The following is a 20,850-nucleotide window of genomic DNA, read 5'->3' on the forward strand; positions in this document are numbered from 1 at the left end:
CGAATACTTTTAAAATTCTTAATTAATTTAATAGGAAATAAATAAATGAAAGTTATAAAATAATTTCCTCATTTCCACTAACACATATAACTTACTAAGGGAATAAAAAATATACAAATAAAATGTTTACGCAAACCGTATTATTATCTATACACATAGTATCGTCATTTCATTTGACATAAGTACTATAATATGATTTTTCTGTTTTCATCATGACTATGATAGTCATAGATAAAAAAAATGTGTATTATTAATAATTAAAAATTAATTTAAATATGATTTTCAAAACAAACATTTAAAAGTTAACAAATTCTAATTATAGCCATTTTCAGTGCATTCTAATTAAATTTTAAATCATTTGAGTGTTTTTAATAGGAGAATAAAAAAAAGTTAAATTTGAAAAGTGTGGGTGTGTGATTGGTGGAAACAAGTGGATGGGAAGGCAGCTTCATTAATAAAGTGAAAGACTGCATTTGATTGGCAGAACTGAAAAAAAGAAAGCATTTATGGACTCACCAAACCAAATAAATAATATGGACGTCCAAGATAAGACAACAAATTATAAAAATATTATTTCTCTATTTTTTTAAATGGATTATACATATAATTATTTATGTGGGAAACAATAAAATATTAGGTTAAATATGTTTTTTTCCTTAACTTTTAATTTGTAGTGAATTTTAAAATTAATCTACTTTAAAAATTTTGACCAATTTAGTCATTTATCTTTCGAAATACGTGAATTTAGTCATTTTAATCAAATTTTGTTAAGTTTATTTGACATCTCAAATGGATTTCATAATAGTATTTGACTTAACATTAAAGCAAAAATATGTCAAACAATATAAACAACTTAAATACAATTCTAAAATGCAAACGAAACATCAAATAAACATAACAAAATTTGATTAAAAGAACTAAATTTACGTATTTCGAAAGACAAAAGACTAAATTGGTCAAAAGTTTCAAAATTGACTAATTCCAAAATTCAATAAAAATTAAGAGACAAAAAAAATATATTTAATCCTAAAATATTTATTATTAATATTCACGTGAATAAATTTGATGTTCATTATCTCCTCTCATCGATTTCCATGTTTACTATTCTTGTTTTTCTTCTATGATCTTATATTAATAAATATAATAATAATTTATGGAATATAAATAAATTTTATTTTTTGTTAAGTTGGTTTTAAATTAAAGTTAAATTTTATTATTTTAATATAATATTTTAACTGAAAGTCTGTTTCAATAAAATTTTGATTTATTGTGTCATCTACTACTAAATTTTCCTTAATTTATATACTTGATACACTTTACATGTGTTAGTCAGAGAGATACCGCACCAATTAAAACTAAATTATAATATATAAACCAAAGCTTATTTTTCAATATTGAATAAATGATAATCACATCATTATAAAATGATTTTAGTATATACTTTAATAAAGTAGGAAAAAGAATATAAATTTCGTGTATAGAACACTTTACAAAATGAATTTAATCACGATTGGGTTTGATTCCTTATCTACATCTATATTAAAAAAATATAAACTAAATAACTAAAAATATTGAAAATAGTTCAAGTATGAGTCAAAGTTTTACATTGAATAGAATAAATAAAGTTAAACATTATATAAAAATAAAGACCCATAACACTATTACTTTAAAATTTTGGGGGTAAAAATAGTGTCAAATAACTTATATGTGTAAGACTAATGTCTTATATATATAGAACCACAATCTCTCAATAACTATGATTATAACCATAATCCATATATAAAAGATATATATATATATATATATATATATATATATATATATATATATATATATATATATATATATATATATATAATCCAACAGAAATAATATTTTAAATTAAAAAAAAGGTATAAAGTTGATTTATTAATGATGAAATTTGAATTTTCTATTAAGTTTGTTTATTATCTTTCTATTTATTATCTTTATACCTTTAAAATACATTAATTTTAAAGTAAACACAATTAAGTGAAACTCTTACACTAATACAATAATCCGAAAGTAATAATTAATTATACATTAAAGAAATAAAAGATGCAATAACTCCCTCTGTTTTGGATCCAGCTAGCTAATAAGTAGCAAAGTGTAAGCTAAAAAGTTTTGGGAAAAGTCATTTATAATAACACCACACGACCTAATAATTAATTAATGATAGTTAGAGATTAATTAATAAGAGATAGTGTGCACTGGATTAGGGTTGTGGTTAGATTTAGAAGGCATAAAACACACCTTGACCTACTTTTTATTCTTCTATCATCCTTTCCTTTTCATCAGACAAAGACACCTTCTCTGTTCACAACCAATCTTCTTCTTCTTCTTCTCTCTCTCTCTCTCTTTGCTTCTGTTCATCTTAACACACCAAGAACACATTTTTTTCATAATTTGTGAGTTAAGTTATGTGAAGAAGGCTTAAGAAGGAAAAGGGTTTCAACAACACACATTATATTGCATTTCATTTCAGGTCCACCAACTGGTTGTTAGGGTTTGAACACTTCCAAGCAATAATATAAGCAACCAATCAACCACCCTCTCCAATCTTCTATTCTATTTCATTCCTCTATTTACACCATTTATTTATATATAATTAGAAATTTAAATGTGAAATCTAAATATTACATTAGTAAAAATAAGAAAATAAAATATTATATATTGATAAAAATCTATAAATTCATTGTGTTAAGATTTTGAATTAAAAATAATCTTAATATTTTATATTATTGAATTCAAGATCTCGATGTTGTATGTTTCCTCTAAACCTCAACCTCCAAAACTCAATATTGTATATGTATATTCTACTATACTATAGTTTTTCTAATTGTTCCTTTCTCACATGTGATAATAATCTTCATATGAAGATTTTGGCAATGAAATTTAGTAATTGTTTAATCTATCTCTTCAAGTACTGTTTTTTTTTTCTTTCTTTTCTTTTTAATTTCACTATATGTAGATAAAGAAAACTGAGAAATATATGTATATAAAATGTGAATATTGTATTTATACGTGTAAATAAGAATGTAGAATTATTTTTATTTGTTGATATTATATGAAAAAAACAAGTGATCTGTGAAATAAAAATTGACTTATTTTTTTTCATACATTTGTAGTTCTAGTCAAATAATGCTAAAGTTCTTTGTAAAGAGATGTAAGCGTAGTTTTGTATTCACGATTGAAATAAAATTATATGACATCAATTAATTCAAGTGCTCAATGATGATAAAAATTTTTCATGATCGTACATACTGTTGCCACCGAACATGGATTTTTATTAATTTATTGGATAACGAAGATATTATTGAATTAAAAAATAGAGACCAATCTTCTAAATTCCCGATATTCGTTAAAGATTAAATTTTTTAATATATATATATATATATATATATATATATATATATATATATATATATATATATATATATATGTATATTTTGGGTGAAGCTAGAGTGAAACTTCTTAGTAGATGTTTAAGGAAAGAAGGTTATCTAAGAAGCCAAGTTATAGAGTGATGAAAAGATTGGTTTTTGATTTAATTAAGCATGCAAAAGATTTAATTAATAGAAATAAATGATGTATATAAACGTAGACGTGTGGAAGTAAGAAACCAATTTGATTGATTATTTAATTATTTGATTAAAAATGGTTTTGTTTTGTTTATTCATTGGTTGGTGCAGCTGGTTGTTCCAAAGATAATTTGAAATTTATATGTCTTGGGATTGCCATTTGTCTGGGCTTCCCCAAACTGTGGATTCTTGTCTGTAATTTTGCTCTAAACCTCTCTTCTCTTCTCTCCTCTCTTGCTCTTCGCACTTCTTCCCCTTCTCTTTCTTCTTCAGGTATTTCTCTTTTCCTTTCTTTCTTTTCTCAGAAACACTGCACAACCACCACAATACTTCAAAACAGAGACTTCTATGATGATGCTCTTTACTGTTTATGCTTTATCATGGTAGATGCTACTTCTCCTGCCCATAAACTCTTGTTCTAACAAAAGGGGTGGTGGGGTTTTCACTTTTCATCATTAAAAGTATAAATTACTAGCTAAAAGCTACTGTGAAGTGCAAAAGTTTAAATTATGCTTCAAAGGTTTCGATTTTTCACTCATTATTGTCTTCTGTGGTTGATTGACCGCTGCACTGTTTCTCTTGCACCTTTCTTCTTTTCACTCCTCAATTTCACTTTTTTTTATTTTGTGTTCTGAACTTCACCTTGCTTCTTTGGTTTTCACTTTTAAGTTTTGAAGCAGCACCAGCACCACCGTAGGGTTTCAACTTTGAAGCCAATTATGCCTGTGGGATTTTGGTTTCACACCTCTTTTTCGATTTTGTTTGGTTTTCAGATTTGTTTTCATCGTTTTCTGCTACCTCGTACCTCCGTTTTTGACTTGCAACACGCAAAAACAAAACAACAAAAGTGAAAGAAGCTTGCTTTGGTCAATTTACTTAACAGGGTAAACAAAGCCTTTTTTTTCTTAATCTCTGGTAACGAAAGCATGCTTTCGGCCAAACCCCTTTTAATTCCTCATGTCGTTTGAAGTTTAAGCCAATGCTTTGTGGTTAGTGAACGGTTGAAGCTGCACTGTTATGCTACAGATATATGTATGCTATAGATAGTGATATAATGTGTCTCTGATTGGTTTTGCTTGTGATGTGATGCTTTTGCTTTATAACAACGTAATCTTTTCCTTTGATCATACGTGTCTTCTATTTTGTTAATCTTTCTATTCATTAACTTTTTCCTCTTTCTGGATTATTTTAATTCAATTTAGGTTCTGTATTGTGATGAGCTTTTGTTTTTTCAACATCATAATCGTTGGTTCAATCTTGTAGCAGAGGTAGCATTATATACTTCTTGAACCTAAGCCTCGAAGGAGATGTGTAGCTGACTCAGTTGTGAAGGGACCAGAAACAAGCACATCTGAATTTGAGTTATAAATTTTACGATGTATTCAAACCAAGCGTTTTCTTCAGGGTCCTATGCAGATATGTTGTCTGGGAATCCCCTTTTACCTCATAACTACAGTGAAACTGTTGGAGGACAAAATGAGTTGAAGTTCATGACATCCTTGAGGGACACCATGACTGTGCAATCTATTGATGGGCATTCAAATGCGCCCCCCACAGCTGATCAAGACTCTTTTTCCAATGCTGGAGATTCCCATTCTCATCTTGTTCCAAGAACAACACAATTGGGACTTGTGGACAGTGAGCAAAGTGTACAGAACCAAGGCCTGTCTCTTAGCCTTGGCTCAGTGATGCCTTCTATTGCATCAGTACCTACCTTTCCATATCAGTATCCCGGCGCAAGTTTCTCTTCACTAATGGCTTCTTCTGTTCCAAATTTAAAGGGCACTTCATCTATTAAAGATGATGAAGCCAGCCTACAAAGGGAATTGAGAAATGCTGAGTGCATGGCATCTTTAGCTTCTTCTGGCTTTCACAAAAGGGAGGGTTTGTTGTATACTCCACAACACCCCTCAATGTGCCTCAGTGAAGGCCAAAGCGATGGATCACTAGGCTTCTCCAGCAGTGTCTTGAACTCACAATACCTCAAGGCAGCACAGGAGCTGCTTGATGAAATAGTCAATGTTCGAAAGGCTTTGAAGCAAACTGGTTTAGAGAAGCAACAGAGTTTCCGTGATATTGGTTTAGATGGCTCCAAAGATTCTGATGGAAAATCCACCAGCCAATCAGGGCAGATATCTTCATGTCCCAATAGTTCTGCTGCAAACACTTCATGTGAGCTCTCACCTGCAGAACGACAGAATTTATTGGACAAGAAGACAAAACTTCTATCCATGTTGGACGAGGTAGGTATCTAGACTTTGTAGAATTGGATTACAGCTCTTCCCTCTTTTCTATTAAGTTGATATAAGTGCCTTGGTCTGTTACCAGTTCTTTTGTATTTCATATAGATTGTTTTCAAGTTTTTGTTACATATAAAAATATTTAGTGTATGTGTAGTAGTTCATTTTCAAGTGCAAAACATTTTATTTGGTATTATTTTTAAGAGAACTTTGGAAGGAAAAGGTATTGTTTTCCTGAAAACAATAATTGCGAAACATGCTTAAATAAACATTTTACCTAACAGCTTAAGCTTTTGTGCAAAGTTGTTTACTTAACAACCTGTACAACTTTCTAATTTTGTGTTATAGATTTAGAACACTCATTAGTAATAAATGGCTGTGAATTGGTCACAGAACAAAAGAGTTAAACGACTTTCTCTGTGGTAGATTTTTAGTTATCCCATTTAGTTAGTTTTATACATATTCTACATTAGTGATTGTTTGAATTGTGTATACTTAGATACTAAAAACGCAAATAGTGCTAGTGATTAGGAGCATGACAGTGTTAGCTTGTGACTTAACTCTTAATGTTTTGTTTTCTCTGGCAGGTTGATAAAAGATACAGACAGTACTGCCACCAGATGCAGATCGTGGTTTCATCTTTTGATATGGTTGCTGGTTGTGGAGCAGCTGAACCATACACCGCACTAGCCTTGCGCACGATATCACGTCACTTTCGGTGTTTACGCGATGCCATTAGTGGCCAAATTCAAGTGACTCAAAGGAGCCTTGGAGAACAAGAGGGAATACCTCGTCTACGCTATGTTGATCAGCAGCTTCGGCAGCAAAAGGCCCTTCAGCAACTTGGTGTAATGCGACAAGCTTGGAGGCCTCAGAGGGGACTTCCTGAAAACTCTGTTTCAATACTTCGAGCATGGCTCTTTGAGCATTTCCTTCATCCGTAACTCCCCCTATTCTGTACATAATTTATTTCTTGTTTTCTATATAGTATTTTGTCTAATATTTGTTTTCCAATTTTCATTTGGTTCCAGTTATCCAAAGGATTCAGAGAAAATTATGCTGGCTAGGCAAACTGGCTTAACAAGAAACCAGGTACAATAATTAATGTTTATCGAGTTGAAGAAGATTGTGTAAGTGCATGTTTGGGAATGATTACTTGTGTGGAATAATCACTCTTTTTCAAAGCTGATAGTAAACAGTAAACAGTGTTTGCACTAGCAATTTAAATAGAAATTAACATGTATGTAAGTTTGTTATATTTATATCAACTATCTTAAAATCAATACCACTATGATTCTTGAATTCTGATTAGTTGAAAATTTAAAATTTCTTACACAAGCAATGCTTGGATATTACACATAAGAAGTAGTTTTTTTTTTTTTTTAAATTGAGCTGAATCAAGCAAATTAATTTGGTTTTGATGGGGATCCGACCCAACTGTAAAATCAGTAACCCCTAAAAGTTTTAGTCTTTATTGTGTTTGCTAATCTTCATTTTGATTCATGTCAGGTGGCAAATTGGTTCATTAATGCAAGGGTGCGTCTTTGGAAGCCAATGGTTGAAGAAATGTACAAAGAAGAATTTGGAGATTCCGAGATGAGCAGCAATCTATTACCATCAGAGAGCCCACTGAAAGCTCCAAGAGATGATGTTCAATCTTCTGACAGCAAAAGGGAAGAGTCCCAGGAAAACTTAATAACAGTGGATGATAGTGTTATTCAGCATCATGGATTGAAGTTGGATCATGCCTCGGAGTTGGAAAGGGGTATCCAAAGTAGTGATCATGAAGAAAATGCCATGGATCCTAGAATTGGGAAACTGCAGGGTGACCAAAGATTCAACATCAATAACAGCAACAGTTCTTATTACGGGGAAGGCTGCATAATTGCTCCTACTACTGCCACATATGATTTGTCAGAGTTAGGTAACATTGGTGTAGGTGGACACGTGTCACTAGCATTGGAATTGAGGAACTGTGAAAGTGAAGGGTTTGGCGATGACATGCATAGAAGACGTAAGAAAACATTGGCTTCTTCCCCAGAGGCTGATCTGCTAGATTACCATTTCACAGAGCAAGGAAAGCAACAAAACAAGTTTGGCAATCCTCACCTATTACACGAATTTGTTGTGTGATGAAGGGTGAAGAGAACAATGGTAATGTGTACCACCAAAATAGTTAGATAGACAAAAAAGCCTATGTTGTTATTTTACTTGGTTGCTCATTCTTGTTGTCCACAGTTCATGAAAGTCATGTAAATCATGAACCGTACAAAAATACACACGTAGGTATGTGTAGATATTCTCTTGTAATATGGTGGTGAAGGGATGATTGGTTGTATCAAAGAATGCAGGCAATTTTGTAAGGACAAGGAACGTATCTTGTGCATCATGCGTGATGAATAAGGAATCTTGTGAAGAGCGGAAAAGGGGTACCCATCTGAATGCATTGACTCTTGTGCTCTCTCGTCATTGAAGTTTGTGTCTTTCATGAATCACTATGCTTCATAAACCATAACTTCTTCATGTAAAAGGAGTACAATCATATTGATTACTTTTGTTAATACTATTTGCCTTTGGGTTTATTGGTGTTGAATTGAATGCAAGTTTTACATCCTCCATGCATAACGTATTAACTAAACATTGAATATTGAATCAGTTAATCTAGTATATGAAGTTGTACAACGATACAGTTGAAAACAATAGGTGTTTGATTGTGTAGAAATGAAAGTAAGAGAACAAAGTAAAAGGTGTTTGATTAAAGTAAAGAGAAGAAGAATTATATTGTGCATTGCATCCATTATTATCGATGAAGTTTCAGAGTGACAGATTGGCAATCCTGTGCAGAAGGAAGGCAACTTTTGCACTGCTTTATGCATGGCACAGAGATCAAATGAACACAGCAAAGCAACCACAGATTTTCTCTGTTCGAGTCTACTTTATTTCAGGCTTGAAAAGCTGGAAGGTTGAAGCTTTCGCTTGTTGTTATATGGTCAGGGGAAGTTTGGGACCACCATGTTGTTTTTCTGTCATATTCTACGTAGCCAATTTTCTTGGCTTCCAAGATAGGGCAGAACAGAGAACACTGCCTCAGAGTCATAGGTCTGAAATGTAGCTGAGACAGATAGGCTCCTATTGCTATCTTAGAATTATTTATGGCATGTCAGCATCTACTCAATTACTGCCCTAAAAGTTAACCCTACAAAAACTCCCCCATTATTACCCTAACTCCTCAACAAAAAATAATTAACCAATCACCAATTACAAAGGGTTAGTTCTTCATCACACCACAATCATGAATATTGTGTTGGCCAGTGGTTTTATATGTAAAAATTGTATTTTTTTTTGACATATCTGACATAGTTACTGGTGTCAGGGGTCCTGCACTTTGCAGCAGCTACCTTGGCATTCATTTGTTTTCTTATGAAAGAAAACTTGGCTTTATTTGTGTGGTAAAAATTCTCAGTTCATAAAATACTGTCTTTTAAGATGGCTTCTTGTTGCATTCATAACTGTTCAAAGCTTTTGGTAAAAATGTCAAAATGAATTCAAATCTATAAGGGAATCCAATTCACCATAGTTTCAGTGAGATTGGATTGAAAAAAGTTTAATTTTTTTTCGTGTGGATTTTGTAAGTTATTTTTTATTTTTATCTGTTGACAGTACTAATTGTTAAGAAGCTATTTATTGGACAAAAAAAAGGTCCCTTAATTAAAGCATTATGCTTTCTTTATACCAAAGCAAACTCCAGAGAATGAAGGACATGTTGATTTTGTGTGTTAAAATGGGTTTAATTGTCAAAATGTATGAACTGACAAAACTAATTGAATAATTATTATACTCTACAGTTGGAGCAGTTCAATTTGATGGAGTGATCCAATTAATTTGATATTTATGAGTTGCATTAATACTTATTGAGAGCAGGGATTTAAATTCTTTTAATAATATATGATAAATAATTATGAATGAATATAATTATCAGTTAAATATGTTTTTTTTTCTCTTTAAATAATTATGTTTTTCTTTAAATTAAATTATAAAATATTTCATCTTTTACTTTATATAAGTCATATAAAACATTCTAACAACTGTGAATGTTATATTGTAGTCTATTATAAAATTTTATTTGTTATGACAAATATTTCATGCCGGAAATGATATTTTAGATGATTTTTATAAAATGGATGAATTGAATATTTTAATTTAATTTAAAATGAAGAATAGCTTTTATAATAATTTAAGAATAAAAGATATATTCAAACCTATAATTACCGTACTTTTAGTACTAATATGCATAATATGCAACTTTTGACGTGCATTTAGTATTAATATGTAACTTTTGATAGAATGAGTGTCAAATTTATAAGATATTGCAAATGAAAATGGTGAGCATTAAAATTTTACTTTGATAAGTGTCACAAATTTAAATCTTATTGTAAAATTTTTATGTAAAATATGAATGAAAAGTTATCATTTTGTAAAAATGTATGGATATTTGAACTACATAAAATTTTGACAATGATTCAATTTTCTGCGTGATACATTTTCAGTGTGTGTTTATTTTATATATATAGATAAGATTTTTAACCATGGTATTAAAGTCGTGGTTATAGAAAAATGTAATTAGGTAGTATTTCTTAGAAAAAAAAATAATGCTATTTTGTTTTTTTATATACTAATAATTAAGTTTATAAAATAAAAAATTGCAGTTTGATAAATAAGTATAATATAATACTTTAAAAATATATTACTTAATTACAAAACATTGAAATGTACAATAAGTTTTATAAATAAAATGTATGCATATTATAAATATTTACATTTCAAAACAATATGTTAATTTCTTAACCAACTTACACACAAAAGAAAAGAAAAGAAAAACTCAATTGATGTCCTTCACAGCAACTATACATCAAAGTTGTTAACAAATCAACTTTGCTTGAAGATGGAGGCATGTGCTAAATATGTTAACTAGAGATTAAAAAAAGGAATATGAAAAAAAAATGAGAATTAAACTTTACTATTTATATTTTAACCAACAACATGACCACTAAAAAACTAATTAAAGTCTCTCTCTACATACACACACACACACATATATATATATATATATATATATATATATATCTATTATTTGAATTTTTTTTTTAAGTTTAAGGAGTTTCTTTTCTCTCTTTTATGCTTCCAAAATAGTATTATTTAATGAAAACTTTTTATGAAGGTTTTTGATTCGTTATATTTTTCAAAGTTGAATTGTCTTTATAAATATACTCTAAGATAAGAAAAACTAACAAAACATAACCACACACTATTAGTGTAAACAATACTTTAAAAAGTGAACATGTCATATTATATATATATATATATATATATATATATATTTTTTTTTTTTTTATTTTTTTTCTTAGTTACTAATAACTTTTTAAGAGTGATAATTTATATTGCTTGTGAAATATGTGATGTAATAAAAGTGGAAATTTCATTTTGAAGTCATGATTTTAATTGAGCATATGTGTTAATTGAAATGTTGAAACTTAGTTTTAATTTGATTTGAAAATTATGTGGTTAATTTCAAGTTGAAAATAGAATTTTGTATGTTAATTTTTATACATAATGACCAAGAGTATGAATTATACAAATTTTCCTTCTGAGAAATAGAAAAAATGTATATTGACATGAAATTTGCTTATTAAAATATATTAACCCACAAAAATTGAGGGACAAAAAGTTTTTTTTTAAAGTCTGCTCAACAAAACTTAAAGAAAAAAAATCAATTTAGTTTAATTATTTTGTCCTATAATATAAAAGAATTAAGTTTTTGAACTATTTTAACATTTACATGTTATATTTTATTATTTTAGTTGTTTTGTTTAGTGAAAACTAATAATTATATATGGATTGATATAACGTAATACCTTTGTTAAGGTGGGGTTAAGATTCAACAAGAATTAATAACAAATTAGATATGCATATGTGTAAATTAAATTAGAAAAGCATTTTGATGAAATATACTTTGATATATGATAATGACAAATCTTTAAAGTGAACAAAGTCTTTTAGAAATAGCATTTGTAACGACTCTAGTCGATATTTTGTAAGATGTAAATTTATGTGAAATTCAACCTCACAAAATTAATTTATAGTGTGAGATTTATTTATCACTTTTATATATTTATATATTATTACTTGACTATATTTATAGTAGATATTTAACAGTCCGTCGGTAATTTTTGACGGCTCCTTTCGACAAATACTTCTGTCGGTAATTACAGACGGATCTACGACATTCGTCGATAAAATTTACCAACAAAGGTTTTGACTGACAGATATTTGATCGTCGGTGATCCGTCGGTAAATACAAAATATCAACGAATTTTTATCTTTATCAACGAATTATTGTCGTTTGTATTTAACGTTTTTCATTGTAGTGGGATAAACACAATAAACATATAATTAAGTGTTGATGTGTAAACATTAGTATATGAATAAACCATTAGGGTGGTATGAAACATTTAAAGAAAGGAAAAAAAAGCCCTTAACAATTTGGTTGTTGACTTGTATTGATATATTATGCTTGCTAGATACATGGTGGTGAAAGATGAAATATAACTGTGTTTTGGATCCAGCTAGCTACATAATAACTAACAAATCATATACTAATAACTTAGGCACTCACAAAAGTCGTTTATAATAATACCACTCGACCTAATATAATTAATTAATAATAGTTACACATTAATAAGAGATGACGTGCACTGAATTAGTGGATTGTGGTTAGATTTAGAACACATCAAACATACACGTCCATGCCTGATTTGGTGACTTTGACCTACTTATTATTCTACTCATACCCAATCCACCCAACCCTTATATCCTTTCATTTTTTTCATTTTTCATTTTTCATTCATCACAACAACAACAACAACTAATCTTCTTCTTCTCTCTCTATGTTCATCCTAACACAACAACACAAAGATTGTGCATGATTTGTGACTTAAGTTATGTGAGGAAGGCTTAAGAGGGAAATAGGTTACAACAATACATTATATTGCATTACATTTCAGGTCCACCAACTGGTGGTTAGCCTTTGAACACTTCCAAGCAATAATATAATCAACCAGTCAACCACCCTCTCAAATCTTTTATTCTATTCTATGCTTCAATTTCATTCTTCTATTCTATTTACATTCCTATTTTCTATCTTTTACCTTCTATTCCACTACAACATTTGTTTAACATCTTCCTTTGCCACACGTGCTGCCACACGTGCTATACGTAGTAATCCTCACTCATGGTTTTTGCTAGCTATCTATTTTTTTCTTCATGTAAGTAAAGAAAAAAATCAAACTTTTCAAAAGGGGTTTAGTTTAAAGTGTTGTTGTGAATTCATTTGTGCGGTTTTCAAGAGTATCTTGAAAAGTTGTGAGAATGAATTGTTCTTTGACAACCATAAAAAAACATTTTAGTATGAGAATTGGTATAATATTTTTATCACAAGTTATGTATATACATGTAAAACGACAAACAAATGTGTTGGGGAGATTGGTTTTCAATAGAGCATGCAGCAGAAAGTTTAATTAATTGAAATAAATGATGTATATAAGACGTAGACGTGTGAAAGTAAGAAACCAATTTGTTTGATTCTTTATTTGTTTGATAAAAAATGGTTTTGTTATTCATTGGTTGGTGCAGCTGGTGGTTCCAAAGATAATTTGAAATTTATATGTCTTGGGATTGCCATTTGTCTGGGCTTCCCCAAACTGTGGATTCTTGTCTGTAATTTTGCTCTAAACCTCTCTTCTCTTCTTCTCTCCTCTCTTGTTCTTCCCACTTCACCCTGCTCCTCCCCTTCTCTTTCTCCTTCAGGTATTTCTCTTTTCCTCTTCTTTCTTTTCTCAGAAACACTGCACAACCACCACAATACTTCAAAACAGAGACTTCAGATCACTATGATGATGCTCTTTACTGTTTATGCTTTATCATGGTAGATGCTACTTCTCCTGCCCATAAACTCTTGTTCTAACAAAAGGGGTGGTGGGGTTTTCACTTTTCATCATTAAAAGTATAAATTACTAGCTAAAAGCTACTGTGAAGTGCAAAAGTTTAAATTATGCTTCAAAGGTTTCGATTTTTCACTCATTATTGTCTTCTGTGGTTGATTGACCGCTGCACTGTTTCTCTTGCACCTTTCTTCTTTTCACTCCTCAATTTCACTTTTTTTTATTTTGTGTTCTGAACTTCACCTTGCTTCTTTGGTTTTCACTTTTAAGTTTTGAAGCAGCACCAGCACCACCGTAGGGTTTCAACTTTGAAGCCAATTATGCCTGTGGGATTTTGGTTTCACACCTCTTTTTCGATTTTGTTTGGTTTTCAGATTTGTTTTCATCGTTTTCTGCTACCTCGTACCTCCGTTTTTGACTTGCAACACGCAAAAACAAAACAACAAAAGTGAAAGAAGCTTGCTTTGGTCAATTTACTTAACAGGGTAAACAAAGCCTTTTTTTTCTTAATCTGTGGTAACGAAAGCATGCTTTCGGCCAAACCCCTTTTAATTCCTCATGTCGTTTGAAGTTTAAGCCAATGCTTTGTGGTTAGTGAACGGTTGAAGCTGCACTGTTATGCTACAGATATATGTATGCTATAGATAGTGATATAATGTGTCTCTGATTGGTTTTGCTTGTGATGTGATGCTTTTGCTTTATAACAACGTAATCTTTTCCTTTGATCATACGTGTCTTCTATTTTGTTAATCTTTCTATTCATTAACTTTTTCCTCTTTCTGGATTATTTTAATTCAATTTAGGTTCTGTATTGTGATGAGCTTTTGTTTTTTCAACATCATAATCGTTGGTTCAATCTTGTAGCAGAGGTAGCATTATATACTTCTTGAACCTAAGCCTCGAAGGAGATGTGTAGCTGACTCAGTTGTGAAGGGACCAGAAACAAGCACATCTGAATTTGAGTTATAAATTTTACGATGTATTCAAACCAAGCGTTTTCTTCAGGGTCCTATGCAGATATGTTGTCTGGGAATCCTCTTTTACCCCATAACTACAGTGAAAATGTTGGAGGACAAAGTGAGTTCAAGTTCATGACATCAATGAGGGACACCATGACTGTGCAATCTATTGATGGGCATTCAAATGCGGCCCCTACAACTGGTCAAGACTCTTTTTCCAATGCTGGAGATTCCCATTCTCATCTTGTTCCAAGAACAACACAAATTGGACTTGTGGACAGTGAGCAAAATGTACAGAGCCAAGGCTTGTCTCTTAGCCTTGGCTCAGTGATGCCTTCTATTGCATCAGTCCCTACCTTTCCATATCAGTATCCTGGCGCAGGTTTCTCTTCACTAATGGCTTCTTCTGTTCCAAATTTAAAGGGAACTTCATCTCTCAAAGATGATGAAGAATTGAGAAATGCCGAGTGCATGGCATCTTTAGCTTCTTCTGGCTTTCACAAAAGGGAGGGTTTGTTGTATACTCCACAACACCCCTCAATGTGCCTCAGTGAAGGCCAAAGCGATGGATCACTAGGCTTCTCCAGCAGTGTCTTGAACTCACAATACCTCAAGGCAGCACAGGAGCTGCTTGATGAAATAGTCAATGTTCGAAAGGCTTTGAAGCAAACTGGTTTAGAGAAGCAACAGAGTTTCCGTGATATTGGTTTAGATGGCTCCAAAGATTCTGATGGAAAATCCACCAGCCAATCAGGGCAGATATCTTCATGTCCCAATAGTTCTGCTGCAAACTCCTCATGTGAACTCTCACCGGCAGAACGACAGAATTTGTTGGACAAAAAGACAAAACTTTTGGCCATGTTGGATGAGGTAAGCCTCTAGACTTTGTAGCATTGAATTACAGTTCTTTCTTCTTTTCTATTCTGTTGATATAACGGCCCTGGTCTGTCCCCAGATCTTTGTATTTCATATAGTTGGTTTTTAAGATTGTGATACATATAAAAATGTTTAGTATATGTGTAGTGGTTTATTATCTAGCAAAAAGTTTTATTTTTTTTCATATGTTTTGTGAGAGAACATTAGGAGAACAACAATTTGGTTTGCCCAAAATAATCCTTTGAAAACACGTTCCAAATGAACGTTTTACCTAACAACTTAAGCTTTCGTGTAAAGTTATTAACTCAACAACCACTACAACTTTCTAATTTTGTATGTTATTGTTTTTCCTAGAAAAGTGTATGTATTGAAAGTGCTATGCATAGATTTATAACACTTAGTAATAAGTAGCAGGGAATTGGTTACAGAATAAAAGAGTAAACGACTTTCTCTGCTATTGATTTGAAGTTATGCAATTTAGTGAGTTTTAATACATATGATGCATTAGTGATTGATTGAATCGTGTATACTTAGATACTAAAGACACAACTAGTGTGAATGATCATGGCTACGACAGTGTTAGCTTGTGACTTAACTCTTTATGTTTTGTTTTCTCTGGCAGGTTGATAAAAGATACAGACAGTACTGCCACCAGATGCAGATCGTGGTTTCATCTTTTGATATGGTTGCTGGCTGTGGAGCAGCTGAACCATACACTGCATTAGCCTTGAGTACAATATCACGGCACTTTCGGTGTTTACGTGATGCCATTAGTGGTCAAATTCAAGTGACTCAAAGGAGCCTTGGAGAACAAGAAGGAATACCTCGTCTCCGCTATGTTGATCAGCAGCTTCGGCAGCAAAAGGCGCTTCAGCAACTCGGTGTAATGCGACAAGCTTGGAGGCCTCAGAGGGGACTTCCTGAAACCTCTGTTTCAATTCTTCGAGCATGGCTCTTTGAGCATTTCCTTCATCCGTAACTCCCCCTATTCTGTACATAATTTTTTTCCTGTTTCCTATATAGTATTTTGTCTAATAATTGTTTTCCAATTTTCATTCGGTTCCAGTTATCCAAAGGATTCAGAGAAAATTATGCTGGCTAGGCAAACTGGCTTAACAAGAAACCAGGTACGATAGTTAATGTTTTTTAAGTTGCAGAAGATTCTATAAGTGCTTGTTTGGGAATGATTACTTGTGTGGAATAGTCACTTTTTTACCAATCTCTCTTTCAAACAAATTAAATGTCTACATGTATTCCCTGAAAATTTGGTTTTGATGGGTTTCCAGCCGTAAAAATCAGTGACCCCTTTGTGTAACGTTTGCTAGTCTCTACTTGATTCATGTCAGGTGGCAAATTGGTTCATTAATGCAAGGGTGCGGCTTTGGAAGCCAATGGTTGAAGAAATCTATAAGGAAGAATTTGGCGATTCTGAGATGTGCAGCAATATATTATCATCAGAGAACACACTGAAAGCTCCAAGAGATGATGTTCAATCTTCTGACAGTAAAAGGGAAGAGTCCCAGGACAACTTAATAACAGTTGATGATAGTGATATTCAGCATCATGGGTTGAAGTTGGATCATGCCTCAGAGTTGAACAGAGGGATCCGAGGTAGTGATCATGGAGAAAATGCCATGGATCCTAGAATTGGGAAACTGCAGGGTGACCAAAGGTTCAACATTAACAACAGCAACAGTTCTTATTATGGGGAAGGCTGCATAATTGCTCCTACTCCTGCCACATACGATTTATCTGAGCTAGGTAACATTGGTGTTGGTGGACAGGTGTCACTGGCATTGGAATTGAGGAACTGTGAGAGTGAAGGGTTTGGCTTGTCCAATGATGACATGCATAGAAGACGTAAGAAAACATTGGCCTCTTCCCCAGAGGCTGATCTGCTAGATTACCATTTCACAGACCAAGAAAAGCAACAAAACAAGTTTGGCAATCCTCACCTATTGCACGAGTTTGTTGTGTGATGAAGGATGAAGGAAACAATGGAAGTGGTGTGTACCACCAGAATAGATAGATAAACAAAAGGGCCTGTGTTGTTGCTTTATTGACTTCGTTATTCATTCTTGTTGTCAACATTTCATAAAAAGCCATGTAAATCATGAACAGTAGTACAAAATATACACGTAGGGTATGTGTAGATATTCTCTTGTAACATGATGGTGAAGATTGGTTGTATCAATTTTGTGCATCATGCATGATGAAATAAAGAACCTTGTGAACAATGTAAAAGGGGTACCTACCTACCCATCTGAATGCATGGACTCTTGTGCAATCTTATTATTAAAGTTTATGTCTTTCATGAACTTGTGATAGTTGAAGACAGTTTTGGTAAGAGAATTTGCCCATTTTATCTTCAATTAATCTCTTAAAAAGAAAAAGGTTTTTTATCTTCAATTAAATGTTTTCTTTTGTGGTAAAGAGAACATTTGGTATACAGTACTGTATCCGTTATTGTTTATGAAAGGTGAGAGTCACAGATTAGGTAACCTAGAACCGGGAGAATGCAGAAGGAGGAGCCAAAATTTTGGTGTGGTTTATGCAGGGCACAGAGTTCAAATGAACAACACAGCAAAGCAAGCAGAGATTTTTGTGTGTTCCAATCTACCTTTTTTCAGACTTGAAAAGCTGAAAGGTTGAAGCTTTTGGTTGTTGTGTTATTGTCAGGGAGGTTGGGGACCAAGTTGTTTTTATGTCATGTTCTACGTAGCCGATTTTCTTGGCTTCCATGATAGGGCAGAACAGAGAGCACTGCCTCAGAATCATAGGTCTGAGATGTAGCTGAGAAATGTAGCCTCCTATGCTATTGCTATCTTAGAATTATTTATGGCTACTCAGTATCCTAACCTAAGACTTCCCTATTAACCTCATATGTGTACAAAAGTAATTCACCAATCAACAAGGACAAGAGGGTGACATTTTATACCCACATGGTTTTGCAAAACCCTAAAGTAAAAATAACATAATATTTTATTATACTTTAAATAGTTATTTCACTTTATTTTTAAACAAATTACTTTATATTTTAATAATAAAATTTTATAAGAAAACGTTTTTATTTACATTTAACTTTTTACTGCTTAAAAAATTAATATAAATATTAAAACATTATATTTTTTGTGTTAAAATTAAAGTATGTTCTATAAGAGTTCATTGTGTGACTTTACTCTTTCGCATCCATTTACTTTAGTAAGATTTTTTTGGTATGAAATTTTCTTATAAGAAAACTCTTTATAGTAGCTGATTATGACTAAAAGTATTTATTTAATGTGGATTTCGTATGGAAGAGAGTTATTTACTTACTCTTCATCTAAGTCTTTTATTCACTGTTAAATTTTATTTAGTTTTAAATTAAAAATTCAGATCATGCAATAAATAATTGATAGAAACGTGTGAGTAATTAATAATATAATGTAATTTAATATTTTCTCGTACCTTTTCGTCATAATTAGGATGATAAAGTGGATTACGGTTCTCGAGTTCTAACACATCAGTCCGTTCAAACGGATGGATCGGTTTAACATATAAATATAATTGTAATTTTAATTTATCTAATTAGGAACATTAATTAATAAATTAAAAATTTTAAAAAAAAATATGACTGAATATTTTTAAATATTTTTATTATATATATTAGTGAAAATACATGCTACTTATATTTACTTTTTCTAATTATTTATTTATTTATTTTGAAAGTAACTTTTTATTAAAGATATTTATTTTAGTTTTAAGATGATTAATTTAAAACAAAAATTAAATGAATAAAACACTTAAATATAACAAAAAGGTTACTTAAAAAGTAAAAATGATAAGTCAATTATTTTAATTTAAAAGACATATATTTATTAAAGGGTAAAATTAAAATAGAAATGGGACACAAAAATAAGAAATTTCTTTTATATATAGATATATATAAATAAATTAAAAAAAACTAAAAACACTAAAAAAATGGCATACTAACTCGCTAGTCCATCTAGGCTAGGTTATAAATTTTGTCTCATTTCTAATAGTCAGCTAAGCTAACCCTATCTATTTTTTATGGATTAATGACGGACCGGACTAAAACATGTCAAACTGATTTGTTTTGTCACTCCTAGTTTAATATATAAATGGAAACAAAAAATATAAGTAAATACTTCTCACACTTCTTATTAATATATTGCAAATTTTCATCTTCTATGGTGTATTTTAGTTTTCTTGTTAGCATAAAAGTTATTCCTGATTTTGTAGCTTTTGTTGCTATAAACCTACAAGTTGTGAAATGATAAATATTTTTCTTAAAGAAGTCATGTCTACTACTCTAACAATTTCTTTTGAAAATGTTGTCACTGGATTTTTAAAACATTAATGGAAAATTTAGTATTGAACAATGCGTTAGGATGAAGTTTGAGTATAAAAATAGTGAATAGTTGCATTGTACATGTTTAGTATGACAAAAATATGCATCTTATAACACTAGTGAATAATAAACCTTTAACGTGAGTCCAATAAACAACTAACGTAAAAAAAATATCCTCCTGTTCTAAAAAATATTAACACACGGGTATTAAAATACAGGAAAAACATCTTCAACACTAAAAAAGTAAAAGAAAAATGCATGATGGAGAAGAAGAAGCAAATAAGGAGTAAAAAATAAAATAAAATAACACCATAAAAAATAACAGAGAAATTCGAACATGACATTTAAAAAATACTAACACACAGACAAACCATATTGAACAGCAAAAAAACTAAAAAATAGAATCTTTCACGAAGAAGAAGAAGATACACAAAGAAGAAGGATGCATGAAGAAGAAGAATAACGAAGTATAAAAAATTCAAACTTTTGTGAAAAAGAAAAAGGATGTCCAAAGAACAATAACCACAAATAGCCTTGTTGAGGCAATCAATGTTCAAAATAACTTGGCTTGAAGAAAAAGAATACTAATTTTCTGTCAGCCAACGTCAATCACCTATTAATAAAAAATGTTAACACGCGTCAAAACACAACAATATCAAAAAGAACAAAAGCCCTTCATTTTGGATACATGTCAACAAATTGCAATGTCCACTTGAATAACTTCATTAGGATATGATTATCTTAGATATATAGTAGATTATACAAGTTAGTTTTCTATCTGTAGTTTTTTTTTTCTCTGTTATATTCTTTGTGTGCATATACAATTAC

The 20,850-nt window shown here is 31.2% G+C and overlaps 1 protein-coding gene across 11 annotated transcripts; it reads left to right on the forward strand.

Moving 5' to 3' along the window:
- Positions 1-3,641: 3,641 nt before the first annotated feature.
- On the forward strand, positions 3,642-17,958 carry LOC114194440 (BEL1-like homeodomain protein 7). Of its 11 annotated transcripts, none has more exons than XM_028084643.1 (7): positions 3,716-3,872; positions 4,373-4,483; positions 4,863-5,483; positions 15,307-15,665; positions 16,294-16,646; positions 16,738-16,798; positions 17,018-17,958. In XM_028084643.1, exons 3-7 carry the CDS (start codon positions 4,976-4,978, stop codon positions 17,648-17,650), a joined length of 1,914 nt encoding a protein of 637 aa, XP_027940444.1. In that variant the 5' UTR covers positions 3,716-3,872; positions 4,373-4,483; positions 4,863-4,975; the 3' UTR covers positions 17,651-17,958. The 11 variants fall into 11 exon arrangements, with proteins under 11 accessions (XP_027940448.1, XP_027940446.1, XP_027940444.1 ...); XM_028084644.1 differs by having other exon boundaries at positions 4,866-5,483; XM_028084645.1 differs by lacking the exon at positions 4,373-4,483 and having other exon boundaries at positions 3,715-3,872; positions 4,802-5,483.
- The last annotated feature ends 2,892 nt before the right edge of the window (positions 17,959-20,850 follow it).

The sequence above is a fragment of the Vigna unguiculata genome, chromosome 8, assembly GCF_004118075.2.
Source record: "Vigna unguiculata cultivar IT97K-499-35 chromosome 8, ASM411807v1, whole genome shotgun sequence".
Classification (NCBI taxonomy): Eukaryota; Viridiplantae; Streptophyta; class Magnoliopsida; order Fabales; family Fabaceae; genus Vigna; species Vigna unguiculata.